Below are 14,780 nucleotides of genomic sequence, written 5' to 3' on the forward strand. Positions count from 1 at the left end.
TCACAATAGATCAGCCCCACTGTCTCCGTGGGTGGGTGCACCCCTCGTGGTCCTGACTTCTTTGCTCATATTTTCCCTCCTTCTGCTCCTCCTTGGGACATTGGGAGCTCAGTCCAGTGCTCCAGTGTGGGTCTCTGTCTCTATCTCCATCCATCTCCAGATGCATTTGGGTTTTAAATCCACATCTCTTGGCATCTGACACCGTTTCCTGTCTGCATACACAGATTATAATATCATTGCCTACCACGATGGCTATGTATGTGGTACAGAAAGGAAGGATAACCACATATATAGGTGTTCCTTCTAGGGGTGGCATTGAGGAGCGGTCTGCTGAGCAAATGTCAGTGTTCACAGTACTTAGCATTAGGACATAAAGGTAGTAAAATAAAGGTTTTCTCTAGACCCTCTGTCATAGAGGAAAATATTCCGGAGTTGAGAAATCTCTAAAGGAGAATGACTAGAACATGAAAACAGTAATGTCAAATACTTTAGTGAGGTTTGCATACATCTAGATGTATATTTACATTGTATCTCAGTTATTAGTAGGGGGTCATGCTTTAAGGTGATGGTGAAAAACCCTTGCAAAGTATCCTTTCCCGAAGAACACACAGCTCACATGAAGGTGAGTAAGGCACATGAATAAAATACTTACTACAACAGGAAATGACAAGATATCGCTTTTGTTGAAACGACAGCTAGAATCTCTAAAGATGGGTATTTCACTGGGGGCTGAGCATGGAAACATGAAGGACTGGGGTGTGAACTGTGTCTTCAAGGATGAATTAGTCACTCTTGGGTGAGTTTAGGGGAGCTTGTTCTCCATCGTAGCAGGCTGATCTGATACATGGCATTAATAATTACTGATAAGTGACCAAGTTATTAAAGCTTATATTTATAACAGTGCTTATATTTATTTAACTAGTAACTAAATAATACAGAAATCCACAGATATTAGATAAAAGTTGATATTGAAGGTTTATGGACTTGTGCAGTTTCTAAGAAACAAGAATAGCATCTCATGGGCCTATAAATGTTTGGGTATGACAGTTTTCTGGGATTATCATACAGAATACGTTGATCCAGTACATAAAAGTCAACACTATACAGAAATAATTAGGAGGCTACTAAGGAGCAATCAGACGGATGTTGAGTAAAGTCCTGTTTAGATGGTGAGCTCAGAGTGAGTCGTCAGGTGCCTCTCGGTTACTGAAGTGAAAGGGGAGGAGAACACGATTAAAGACTACGAGAGAGTAGAGTTGCCACCACTGTGGTTTTCTAAGAAAAGCAATCAGAGTTTGGTTTTAAATGAATGACAATTTTAGATAAATGTGGAAATGGGTGAGAATCATGTAACTAGTTAACTAGAAAGTGGAGATGTAAGGACGTCGTAAACACAAGCCATTTGGGTACAGACCTAAACAGAGAACTCTCAACAAAGGAATCTAAAATGGCTAAAGACACTTAAGGAAATGTTCAACATCCTTAGTCATCAGAAAAATGCAAATCAAAACAACTCTGAGATTCCATCTTATACCTGTAAGAATGGCCAAGATCAAAAACACTGATGACAACTTATGCTGCAGAGGTTGTGGGAAAAAGGGAACGCTTCTGTATTGCTGGTGGGAATGCAAGCTAGTACAGCCCCTTTAGATGTCAGTGTGGTGATTTCTCAGAAAATTAGGAAAGAACCTTCCTAAAGACCCAGTAATACCACTTTGGGATATATATCCAAAGGATGCTCAATTATGCCACAAGGACATATGCTCAACTATGTTTATAAGAGCATGTTTGTCATAGCCAGAAGCTGGAAACAACCATAATGTTCCTCGACTGATGATTGGATAAGGAAAATGTGATACATTTACACAATGGAGTACTACACAGCAGAAAAAATAACGATATCTTGAATTTTGCCTGCAAAGGGATGGAGTGAGAAAACATAATTTTGAGTGAGATAACCCAGACCCAGAAAGACAATTATCACATGTACTCACTCATAAGTGGTTTTTTAAACATAAAGTAAAGAAAATCAACCCACAAATCACAATCCCAGACAACAATGAGGCCCCTAAAGAAAGACATACGTAGATCTAATCTATATGGGTAATAGAAAAAGCAAGATCTCCTGAGTAAATCGGGAGCAAGAGGATCTTAAGAAATGATTAATGGGGAGAGGAGAGGCAGGGACCAGAGCAGAGGAAAATGTAGAGCTCAACAGAAATTAATAATAAAATAAAAAATAAAACATCCAGGTTACACAAAGATGAAGCTCTAAGGTTTGGTGTGAAAAGTAGCCCATTCCTGGCTCCCTAGCCTCTGCCGCTCTTTCCTGGCAGGTACACTCCCAGGCTCTGCATGGTGCATTAAGTTTCTTTGGGCCATATGTTCAGTTTTTAGCATTATCTGGCATCTGCGTCACTTCTCTCCTACGAGGATACTGTCTCTGTTCCTCCCTATTCCTCAGAGTTTGTGCTGTTTTGAAATAATCTCCCTTACTCTGTAGCCCGAGCTGTCCTGGAACTCACTAGTACAGTAGGTTGGTCTCCAATTGGAGGTTGTTTTCTGGGGACTGCAGGCCTGACTCACCACACCTGGATCAACAGGATGATTTTAATTTCAGGGTGGTATTTGCATACATCCATGCCATTATGTCATCATGCTTTCTTCTCAATTGTTTTTCACTCCTGTTATTCTCGCCTCTACCCTGTTCCCTATTTCCTCCAGAAGGTACCTCCTTTTCCTTCTTCCCACATCTGCATTCCATTGCCACTTTGGAAAAAGAGGTTTTAAGGTGTGGAGATTGGGGTATGGATAGAAAGNTCCACAAGAGACCAAGTTACACAGCTGAAATCAGCAATTTTATACTACACATCTTACATTTTGTTGACGTTGAATGTATTTTCAGATGTAACATAGCTATTGGTACTGACTTCACATAACTCAGAAAAGCTAACATGGCCATTAGAATTGGGCAGTAAGAGCCTCCTCAATAAAAATTAATAACGAATGCACAAATAAGTATATTTGAGACTTGGGCTTTCAGGAATTAACAGAATCAACAATACGACCTAGCTATCTTCTCACTAGAAATGTATTTCAGTTCTTGTATTAGTTTTAGCAATGAAACATTTATAATGAGGCATCTGCTTAAGTTGACTTCCCAATAATGAAAATATGGCAATGACATAAAGGTGTGGATATAGGTGATTAAAAAAAGATGAGACAACAAATGGCTGGACTCTAAAGTGGGAGTAAAAGAGAGACTTCATTTAGGAAATGACAGTCAGATGCACAGTCGGCCTGGAGCATGGACAGTACACATAGAGACAAAAGTGGGATCAGACAATCTCTTATTTATTTGGTTTAGATTTATTCATTTAATTTACGTGTTTTGCCTGCATGCATGTCTGTGTACCACATGCATGCCTTGGGCCAGAAGAGGGTGTGGGATCCGCTAGAACTTGAGTTACAGATGGTTGGAATTAGGGACTGGAATTCTCGCAATGCGTGAACCTCAAGCTGATCTATTTAGACACTAAGGTGAAAATTCATTCATGCCAATCAGAGGGCTTGAAGATCTCTATTCCACAGATTGGACATGTGAATACTCAGGAGCTTAAAAAGATGCCAAGTCTCTTACTAAAGAGATAGTTACAATGCATGTTTATTGCTGCTCTATTCGTGAAAAAGGAAATCAAGGGAATACAAATCAGAAAGAAGTAGTCAAACTCTACCTATTTGCTGATGATATGATAATTTATATAAGTGACCTCAAAAATTCTACCAAGGAACTCCTACAACTCATAAAAACTTTCAGTAATATAGCACGATACAAGATTAATTTAAAAAAATCAGTAGCCATCCTGTACACAGATGATAAAAGGACTGAGAGAGAAATCAGAGAAACATCACCCTTCACAATAGCCATAAATAGCATGAAATGTCTCAGAGTAACTCTAACCAAAGAAGTGGAAGACTTGTACGATAATAACTTTAAATCTATGTAGAAAGAAATTGAAGAAGACACCAGAAAGTGGAAAGATATCCCATGCTCTTGGGGAGGTAGAATTAACATAGTAAAAATGGCAATCTTACTAAAAGCAATCTATAGATTCAATGCAATGCCCATTAAAATCCCAGCAAAAATTTTCACAGACCTTGAAAGAACGGTTCTCAACTTCATATGGAAAAACAAAAAACCCAGAATAGCCTAATCAATCCCGTACAATAAAAGAACTCTGGAGGCATCACAATTCCTGACTTCAAATTCTACTACAGAGCTACAGTACTGAAAACAGCCTGGTATTGGCATAAAAACAGAAAGGAGAACCAATGGAACTGAATCGAAGACCCAGATATTAATCCACATACCTTTTAAACACCTGATTTTTGACAAAGAAGCAAAAATATCAAATAGAAGAAAGAAAGCATATTTAACAAGTGGTATTGGCATAACTGGATATCAACATGTAGAAGAAGAAAATAGACCCATATCTATCACTATGAACAAAAATCAAGTCCAAATGGATCAAAGACCTCAACGTAAAGCCAGCCACACTGAACCTTATAGAAGAGAAAGTGGGGAGTGCAGTTGTACACATTGGCACTGGAGACCACTTCCTAAATATAAACCCAGCAGAACAGACACTGAGAGAAACAATTAATAAATGGGACCTCCTGAAACTGAAAAGCTTTTCTAAAGAAAAGGACACAGTCAAGAAAACAAAACGACAGGCTACAGAGGGGAAAAAGATATTAACTAACCCCATATCAGACAAGGGTAAAGGGAACACTTCTGCATTGCTGGTGGGAATGCAAGCTGGTACAACCCCTTTGGATGTCACTGTGGCGATTTCTCAGAAAATTAGGAAACAATTTTTCTCAAGACCCAGTAATATCACTTTTTGGTATATATCCAAAGGATGCTCAATCATGCCACAAGGACATGTACTCAACCGTGTTCATAGTGACACTGTTTGTCATAGACAGAACCTGGAAATAACCTAAATGCCCCTTGACTAAAGAATGAATAAGGAAAATGTGGTACATTTACACGATAGAGTACTACACAGCAGAAAAAATAACGACATCTTGAATTTTGGAGGCAAATGGATGGAGCAAGAAAACATCATTTTTAGTGAGGTAACCCAGACCCAGAGAGACAAGTATCACATGTATTCACATATAAGTGGTTAAGCGGTTTTAAAACTTAAAGCAAAGAAAATCAGCCCACAGATCACAATCCCAGAGAACCTAGACAACAATGAGGTCTGTAAGAAAGGCATACATAGATCTAAACTACATGGGTAATAGAAAAATCAAGATCTCCTGAGTTATTTGGGAGCACGGGGACCTTGGGAGAGGGCTGGAGGGGAGGGAAGAGGCTGGGAGTGGAGCAGAGAAAAATGTAGAACTCAATAGAAATCAATAATAAAATAAAAGCAAACATCCAGGTTACACATAGATGAAGCTCTAAGGTCTGTTGTGAAAAGTAGTCATCTTGTCTGCCCAGCCCATTCCTGGCTCCCCAGCCTGGTGCTCTCTTTCCTGGCAGGTACACTCCCAGGCTCTGCATGGTGCATTAAGTTTCTTTGGGCCATATGTTCAGTTTTTAGCATTATCTGGCATCTGCGTCACTTCTCTCCTACGAGGATACTGTCTCTGTTCCTCCCTATTCCTCAGAGTTTGTGCTGTTTTGAAATAATCTCCCTTACTCTGTAGCCCGAGCTGTCCTGGAACTCGCTAGTACAGTAGGTTGGCCTCCAATTGGAGGTTGTTTTCTGGGGACTGCAGGCCTGACTCACCACACCTGGATCAACAGGATGATTTTAATTTCAGGGTGGTATTTGCATACATTCATGCCATTATGTCATCATGCTTTCTTCTCAGTTGTTTTTCACTCCTGTTATTCTCGCCTCTACCCTGTTCCCTATTTCCTCCAGAAGGTACTTCCTTTTCCTTCTTCCCACATCTGCATTCCATTGCCACTTTGGAAAAAGAGGTTTTAAGGTGTGGAGATTGGGGTATGGATAGAAAGTGTGTGATGTGAGAACAGAAGATTGGCAACTGTGGGAAGAAGGAGAGAAAGCAAGAGAACAGGAGAATGGAGTGGGGAAGAGGAGAACGAACACAAAGTAAGTATGGAAATGTCACAGTGAAACCCCTCTTATTTTGTATACTAATTAAGAAAGAATAGGGATTAAATCAGTAGCTTACTACCACCCAAGACCACAAAAAGACAGCAAAACAGAATAAAATGCATAGATAGACCCCCTACCCAAACAACAAGAAAACAGAATCTGGGGAAGGATTTGTAGGCCTCTAGTTGACAAATCTCATTATCTGAAGAGTAGGACCTACACCTTGAAGTGACTTTCCAAGGTTCCAGCAAAAAGGACTTTAGTACAGACCTGGTATCAAATCTTGGTGACATTTTGCTGAGCTCAGAGCCACAAAAATAGACTATGGAAAAAAGTATTTGCAGGGCATGTTTTATTTTCTATTTTTATTTTTTATTTTTTAATTTATTTATTAAAGATTTCTGTCTCTTCCCCGCTGCCGCCTCCCATTTCCCTCCCCCTCCCCCAATCAAGTCCCCCTCCCTCGTCAGCCCGAACCCTGAATGCTCTTTGGGCTGACGAGGCAGGGCATGTTTTATTATTGTTGTTAATTGTACTTGCCTTTTCAAAATTTAAATTTTATAGTTACTACGTTTTTTTGAAATGAAAATGCCATGTGTCTTGCATTAATGGTTTCCTGTAGATTAAAAAAAAGGAATAGTTAGACTAGGGAATAATGTATATTGCTGTGCATACACACATCATGAAATCATTAAATCAATGTAGCTGACAAGCCTAGCTCACATTTATTTTCAGCAGAGATAGTTTTGGATCTATGTTTGACAAACAATTTTGAAGTATACAAATTGCTATTTTTATAACAAAGTCTAATCACTGTGAGGTCACCAGAACTTATTTTTTAATGTCCAGCTCTGTGGACTTTGTTTCTAAGTCATATGTCTCTGTGTACAGCCTCTGGCCACTCGAGCCTTCAGCATCCCCCCTCCCAGTCTGTGTCTGTTAGAAGTCCACACCAAGGCCCACCATACTCTGAGGAGTCTGCTTTCTGTGCTGACATACTGAGTCCCCACAGGCATTAGAATGCTTTCTGGCATTTTTTTTTTCTGGTAATTTCCATCTTGCTGAGAACACAGATTAGCTAAGAGCTGCTATTTTAAAAGCTTCCCGAAGATTCAATAAATAAATATGTTCGGAGTTAAGATAACTTGAAAGTACATACTCTATTCATCCTGGTAGAAACTAGAAACCAAGATTATTCACTTATACGCACGAATGGGTTCCATGAAAGAGTAATGGAGTAACAAAGCAAAACAAAAGAGAGAAGGTGTGTGAACTGTCTCGTCCCCCCCACCCCCACTGCTCTATCTGTCCAGAAGCTGATGTTGCTTTTCCATCTTCCTTCCCAAGAGAATGTACGTTTCTTTATTTCTGTGGCCTCTCAGTAACCCTACATGAGCCTTGGCTTTTTATAAGTGATCTTAGTTTAAAAAAAAAAAACTAGTTAACTACTTGATTACTTTTATTAGTTGACAATTTCATACAGTGTGACTTGTTATTACTCCCTCCCCAGTTCTTCCCAGGCCTACCCACCCTTTTCTATTGACCCAAACCCAACTTTGTGTTCGTTTTCCTTTCTAAAACCACCGAGTACAATTGGTACTGCCCATATAGCTTGGATATGTGGCCATCCACTGGAGTTGATCTCCTAGAGACCACATTGTGAAAGAAATCTGACTTCCTCTTTCCCAGAAGCCATCAGCTTTCCTGGGAAGGTCTGCTTTCTGGCCTTGTAGGGTCGGTACTGAAGGAAAAGTCTGGATTTGTAGTGTTTGGCCACTCCGTCAGTGTCTACACTGTTGTCCTTTCTACTTTCACTTCAGATCTGTCATGTGGAAAGCTGGGATTGTAACTTTGAAAACCCCCTCCTCTTTCCTGTTTACTCAAGGAGAAAAAGGTGCAGTTTCTCTTCCTGTAAGTTCAGAGTGCAGTCCTACTTCTCCATGGCATGGCAGGTTATAAACTTTCTGTTCCACCATCAGATCATGGATGAAAAGCTATCTTCTGGTTTGTACTCCTATAGAATGATGACACAACATATATAAATTATTAATTCTGTGTATTTCTTTGTGTGTGACTTCTTCAACTATAGACTTTTATAGGTTAGGTTTGTTTTTATCTGACTTATGAGTTCATGCACCAAAATTTCATTATAACTAGGAACTAAAACCAAGTAGGAACTTGGATTTTTGTGGTGACAATGAAAGCCATTAGTTATTCCAAATGGGAAATTGTACCATGTTTGAGGAAAAGGAAGTGCCATGAACAATAATGTCTATTATTGGCATCTAAGCCTCCCCATGTAGATCTTGCAGGCACCTAAGATAAGCAATTTGCTCTCAAGCTCCTCCTGCCATGTTGCACAACCTTCAGAGTGCTGTGTCTGTTCAGGCAAGGGAAAGGTACTTGTAGGGGGAGTCACGTGCTACCTACATAAGCACAGCCACTGCTGGGAGAGAAGTATAATCTACATCACACCAAGAAAACATTAAGCTTGGAAATCCAGGAATACTCAAGGCAGCATCGTAGTGAGGGTTTATTTGGAAGTTCAATCTCAGAGAAAACTATCCAGGCTGTTTCCATCAAAATATTTAGTCTCTTTATGAAGCATATGGAATAGAGAGAGTCCCTAAGAACAGTAATAACTTCTCGGTGACAATTGGCTTTACCATTGTGTGGAGCAAAGAGAATGTCTATCTGGGTTTGCTGCTCTTACTTGCAATGGATCTTTGGGGACCTTGTGGCCCAGTTTCCTTTTCTCTAGGTTCTGAGTATGTCAGGCACTTAAACCTGGGGCTTAAGAAAGTCCACAGAGATAGCTTCAAATCTCTGCTAATTCCTCATCAACACTGCACAGCTGAGACCTCAGGCCTACTGGGGCTCAGAGTTCCTTGTCCCTGAGGTGCAAACAGGAGAAAGCCTTAAATCATATTCACTTGTACCTGCTTTCTCTCTGCTTGCCATAGAAGCATCTTTGACGTTTCTGAGATTCTGGCAACCCTGTCAGATGAATGAGCCGGAGAAGCAAGATTGGAGGCAGACATTGGAGGACAGAGACAAGATACCTTTTCCTCATCTTTAATTCAGCTTCCACAGCATAGAGGTGAGAAGTCAAGGTCCCACGGGCAGTAGCAGTTCACCACCAACATCACACAGACTCTACACTGCTCTGAGGGCTCCTGGAACAAAGCCTCCCAATGACCTCTCCTTGGATCTTTTCCACATTGAGCTCAGCACTGAAGGTCCAAAGTCATGAAATGGGTTGTTGAGACTTTGGTTTCTTTTCACAGAACCAGAGGAGAGCAGATTGGGTAAGCTTGCACTGCTCCGTTGCCTGTATGTACTCCTCTGTGCTTAGCTTCCTGCTGTGGGAAGGGCCACTGGACTTCATCTTCAGGAATCTGGCACAAAACATTATCATTTCTCCTCTGTCTCACTGTTCTTTGTCAGAATGGTAAAGAAAGAGGCGAGTGAGGGCAACACCCCATGCTTCTCGCTTTGCTTAACAATGGTCTTATAACCAGATGAATCCCAACAAGTTCTATTGCCAAAGGAAGTCTTTCTTGGATCAAATCAAAATCTTTTATTCCCCCTTTTAATCAGTTTAACAAATAAGTTCAGGCCCCTTTGATGGCTCACCAATTTTGTTTCAGTCTCCTGTTAGCGTTTTGTGTTTTGCTTTTCATTTAAGGCACATGGACAGGCCACCTACCACATTTGTGCACTAGACTGCAGTGAGAGGATCTCTGAAGGATGGAGTCAAGTGATGGAAGTTCTGACTTCAACAGCAGTAATGTTCAGTGTGTGCTGAGCAGTCACTGCAGTGCAGGCTATGCTTAACCCTAAATAATTAGGTAAGTTTTGATATATGGTTTACTGGCTTGAACCTAGGATCTCACAAAAGCTAGCCAAGTACTTCATAACTGAACTGTGTACCAAGTCCTTTAGATTCATAGCACTTTGAATGTATGTATTTATGTATAAACACACTATATGTTTATATATGTATATACACACTATATTATGCATACTTTATAGTATATATCACACTATATTTGCATATATATGTATATATATATATATATACACACACACTCCTTTCAAAGACTTATGGGAGTAGATGCATTTGATTACCCTCATTACAGAAATGAGATGATGAAGACAGGAGATGAAGACCTTGTGCAAAATCAGAGCCTTTGTGGCAGAAATAGGATCTTCACCTAAACAACTTAGCTTCAGAGTTTGCTCTGAGTTTTGTCATTGTGCTGAAATGAGAGCAAACAGGAGTAATTTTGTATCATATTAGTATCCTCACTTCTTCCAAAATCAGGTGAGAACCCACAATTGGATCAAATCATGGTTCCAAGTTAATTGATTCTCCCCAGATCATAAGAAGAACAAACTGACTGGAGCATTCCAGTTTATTTCTTGAGCCCTCCCACCCTGCCTTCTGTGCCTCTGGCTGATTTCATATGTGTCTGTGCTCTACTCTGTTCATGAGGGCTGACCTTTTCCTTAAAGCTTCTCAGGCAAGAGCTGGTCCTTGAGGCACCGTGAAAGGAGGAACTCCGAAGACCTAAGTCAGCACAAAGAGGGCTGGAGAGATGGCTCAGAGGTTAAGAGCATTGCCTGCTCTTCCAAAGGTCCCGAGTTCAATTTCCAGCAACCACATGGTGGCTCACAACCATCTGTAATGGGGCTGGTGCCCTCTTCTGGCCTGCAGGCATATATACACAGACAGAATATTGTATACATAATAAATAAATAAACATTTTTAAAAAATAAGAAAGAAAAACAGAAGAGATGGTGATGACCGCATGGTCTCTGGAGGTAGCCGAGGGTAGGGACAAACCCTGGTTACTAGGTGGCTCATGAAACACCCCTGTCTCCAGGACAGATGCTGGTAAAGATGAGCACACGTGAATCAGAACAGAGACTCCATCTAGGGAGGGAAGCAGCCAGGTGGACATTCAGAACCTAAGCAAGCGCTGCAGGCACCTTCTGCTAGCCAAAGGGAAACTGCTCTCCAGAGAGGAAAAAAAATCTAGGAATGGGGAAGAAGGGACAGTACCTGCCCAGATCTGGGGAATCTCGTGTGGCCCCAGGTTTATGTGACTGTAGTGTTTCTGTACAGGTGTTTTCTTATCCCAGCAAAGATGGTATGGCCCATCAGTAGTGGAGTCTCTACCATGGAGATGCAGCTGGACTCTGGACCAGCGCAGAGCCAGGCTAGTCCTGGGAGCTACAGGAGAACAGTGCTGTTTCTCTCCTCCCTCTGCATGCCCCTTGCTGAACTCCCCATGTGGGGTTAGGTCTCAGGACATTACGAGAACAGAGCAGGCAGGCAGAAAATGAGAAGATTTAACAATGCTGCCTACAGAGTCAGGCATAGAGTAAAAGTAAGGATCCAACAGTGGTTCTTAACCTGAGAGTCACAACCCTATAAATGACACTTTCACCACCAGAAAATACAGATATTTACAGTATGACTCACAACAGTAGCAAATGTACATTTATGAAGTAGCAATGAAAATAACTTATTATTGTAGAGTTCACAACAACTTGAGGAACTGTATTAAAGGGTCACAGCATAGGGAAGATTGAGAATTCTGTTCTAGAGAATGTGGGGAGGGTCCCCAGCTTCCATCTCCCCATGTTCACTTGGTGCATAGAGTGAAATGAAAGGAGATATATGTGCTATGGTTCCAAGGACAAAGCACTTGTCCTTGGAAAGGTGCCAACAGGATGTGATCTGTTAAAGCTCTCACCCTGAGCACAGGATTTGTTGAGGAGCCCTTGCCTGGTTGCAGGTTGTTCTTATCCTGTGGTTTGGGACAGGCATTCCCAACTACTAAGGAAGTGATTGCTTGTGTCTTTAGTAGTCTGTTCTGTATGCGGGAGCCCAGGCAGGGTGTTCTCCACATCCAGAGGACGCTATGGGTCCCCATGGTAAATGGTGATGCTAGACCCTGTCACTTGGCAAACAAATTGCCTTCCAGAAGGAAGTTCTGATTCCTAATCGGCAACTCCAATGTGGGAAGGTCTAGTGTGGGTTTAATCTCTGTTCTGTTTGAGGCTGTGCAGAAGAGTGAAGGCCCCGGAAAAAGCTCTGCTGAATTCACAACTCTGCTAAGGTGTTCTCTGTCACCTAGCCCAGGTTTCTCAGTCCGCAGGTTAACAGTCTATCAGATCAGTTTAGGCTGCCAGACTTGTACCTTTCAAGAAACTGAATGACAAGACTGTGGTCTTCAGGTAGAAAACAAAGAATCCTCTTCTGCAATTCTTTCCTCCAGGGTATGGTGTGGTATATTGATGTTGGTGTCAGAGGACGCCTGTGGTGATTTAGAACTCATAGTCTTCCAGCCTCAACCTCCTGAGTGCTGAGTGTTTTGAATTTCTGACTGGAGGCAGCAGCAGTTCAAGGTCAGCCAGGGTCACAGACCCCATCTAGTTCTCTCCCTCTACCAACATTTTGTGTTTTGTTTTGTTTTTCAAGACAGGGTTTCTTGTGGCTGTACATCCTATCCTAGGAATTTGCTCTGTAGACCATGCTGGCCTTGAACTCACAGAGATCCATTAGCCTTTCCCTCCCAAATGCTGGGATTAAAGGCCTGTGACACCACTGCCTGGCTCAGTACCACCATTGTAATTTGACCACCCACTCCACTGTTATGAAGACACCCAGCCCCAATCCCTTTCTCTGCTTCCCCAGACCTGATGATCTATATTCTGAATGGACACCAGATTTCCCAAAACGAATCCCATAGAGTCCAAATTCTTTGATTCAGCAAACGAAAATACTAACAAATCCCCAATACTGTTGGGAACTCTATTGTTAGCACAGCAGTACATGGCATAGTGATCAGAAAGGAAATGCCAGCTGTAACAGCTTATCCCTTCCCTTCCCTCACCCAACTCTCCAGAGCTTTACAGTCGCCCTCACAGATGTCCTTTATGCCCTGCAGGGACAGAGCCAGGTGGAAGCAGAAGATGGAGCTGGATTCTGCACTCCTCAGCCTCAATCAGACAGTTTCTGAGCCCGGGCCCTTTATCCTGCTGGGTGTGCCAGGACTGGAGGGCCTGCATGCCTGGATTGCTGTGCCCGTGTGCCTGCTGTACCTGGCATCTTTGGTAGAGAATACACTTCTCCTGGGGCTGGTGGCAGTGGACAAAACCCTCCAGGCTCCCATGTACCAGCTTCTGGGGCTTCTGGCAGCCGCTGACTTGATTCTGGCCACATCCACGGTGCCTAAAGCCCTAGATGTGCTCTGGGGCTTGTCGGATGAAATCTCCTTTGTGGGCTGTTTAGCTCAGCTCTTTGTAGCTCACGTGGCCTTCATTGCTGAATCCTCAGTGCTGCTGGCCATGGCAGTGGACCGCTATGTGGCCATCTGCCAGACTCTACGCTATGGGGCTCTGCTGAGCCCGCGTGTGGTGGGCATGGTGGCTGTAGCAGCTGTGATGCGTGGCGCCTGTGTCATGGCACCCCCTGTGGTCCTTCTGCAGAGACTCCCTTACTGTGGGCATCGGGCCTTGCCTCACACATACTGCGAGCACATGGGTGTGGCTCGTCTTGCATGTGGCGACATACGTTCCAACATCTGGTATGGACTGGCTACCACACTGCTCTCTCCAGCCCTGGACCTAGGGCTCATAGGTGCTTCCTATGCCCTTATACTCCGTGCAGTCTGTCGCCTGCCATCCCCTGGTGCCCGCTACAAGACCTTGGGTACATGTGGGGCCCATGCTGGTGTCATTGTTCTCTTCTACACACCTGCTCTCTTTTCCTTCCTGGCTCACCGTTTTGGCCACCACACAGTTCCTGGCCACATCCATATTTTATTGGCTAATCTCTACGTGGTAGTTCCTCCAGCACTTAATCCTGTTGTCTATGGAGTGCGCACAAAGCAGATCACTCAGAGACTTAGACATTTGCTTCAAAGGGTGAGAAAGGTGGGCACCAACCTGCCAGCCGTGCCACACACTTTATCTGTGTGAACCCAAGTGTTGACACCATCTGCCATCAGGTGGGGCCATGACCATATTACTATTCCAAACATGTAGGCAGGCAGAGTACAGCAAACTGACCTCTCCCTAACCAGCTTCACCAGTACAGTTTGCTCTTTCAGTTCTGTTTTGACTTCCAGTGACAAGTATAGAAAGTATAGAAGAGCTTGGGCCCTTCAGTGACCCACAAAGGGGCCCAGGACACATCTGCAAGGCTATGGTCTTTCTCCATCATTCTCACACACTCAGATTGGTCTAATGTGGCTCAGTGTGGGTTCTTTGTAAGGCATCTGTTACTAAGCAAGAATTCCATGTCTGCTGAAGGGATAAAGACAGGAAGAGCTGGAGGAATAGTATAGGATAGGATAGGATAAGATAGGATAGGATAGGATAGGTTAGTATAGTATTCATAGTGTAGTGTAGCATACCATAGCATAGCATAGCATAGCATAGATAGTATAAGGTGCAGAGCTTTGAAAACTTGGCTTTGATCTGGGTGGTCAATACCTTGAGTTCTTCAGAGCTGCTGAGGTGACAGTAATGCAAGTGCATCCATGAGAGGGTTTCTATTTCGGATAAGAGTCTGAGGAAGTTCCTGCTTTTTACAGTGTGTCATTTGCTAGATATAGTTGCTAA

General features: G+C 42.6%; 3 protein-coding genes across 4 annotated transcripts in view; 1 reads left to right on the plus strand and 2 right to left on the minus strand.

The window, feature by feature from the left end:
- LOC126492637 (tripartite motif-containing protein 30A-like) overlaps positions 1 to 14,780 on the minus strand; it is a 399,822-nt gene that overhangs the window by 210,690 nt on the left and 174,352 nt on the right. The window lies entirely within an intron of this gene.
- Positions 1 to 14,780, minus strand: part of LOC126492642 (tripartite motif-containing protein 30A-like) — a 361,486-nt gene that overhangs the window by 172,417 nt on the left and 174,289 nt on the right. The window lies entirely within an intron of this gene.
- LOC126492626 (olfactory receptor 52D1-like) lies at positions 13,128 to 14,135 on the plus strand. The gene has a single exon (XM_050129158.1). The coding sequence runs from the start codon at positions 13,128 to 13,130 to the stop codon at positions 14,133 to 14,135; it is 1,008 nt and encodes a 335-aa protein (XP_049985115.1).

Source organism: Alexandromys fortis, unplaced genomic scaffold (genome assembly GCF_014885135.2).
Source record: "Alexandromys fortis isolate MF-2015 unplaced genomic scaffold, M_Fortis_MF-2015_v1.1 scaffold_303, whole genome shotgun sequence".
Lineage (NCBI taxonomy): Eukaryota > Metazoa > Chordata > Mammalia > Rodentia > Cricetidae > Alexandromys > Alexandromys fortis.

Bases quoted from the DNA above. Each gene is read 5' to 3' on its own strand.
- LOC126492626 (XM_050129158.1), top strand. From the start codon at position 13,128: ATGGAGCTGGATTCTGCACTCCTCAGCCTCAATCAGACAGTTTCTGAG.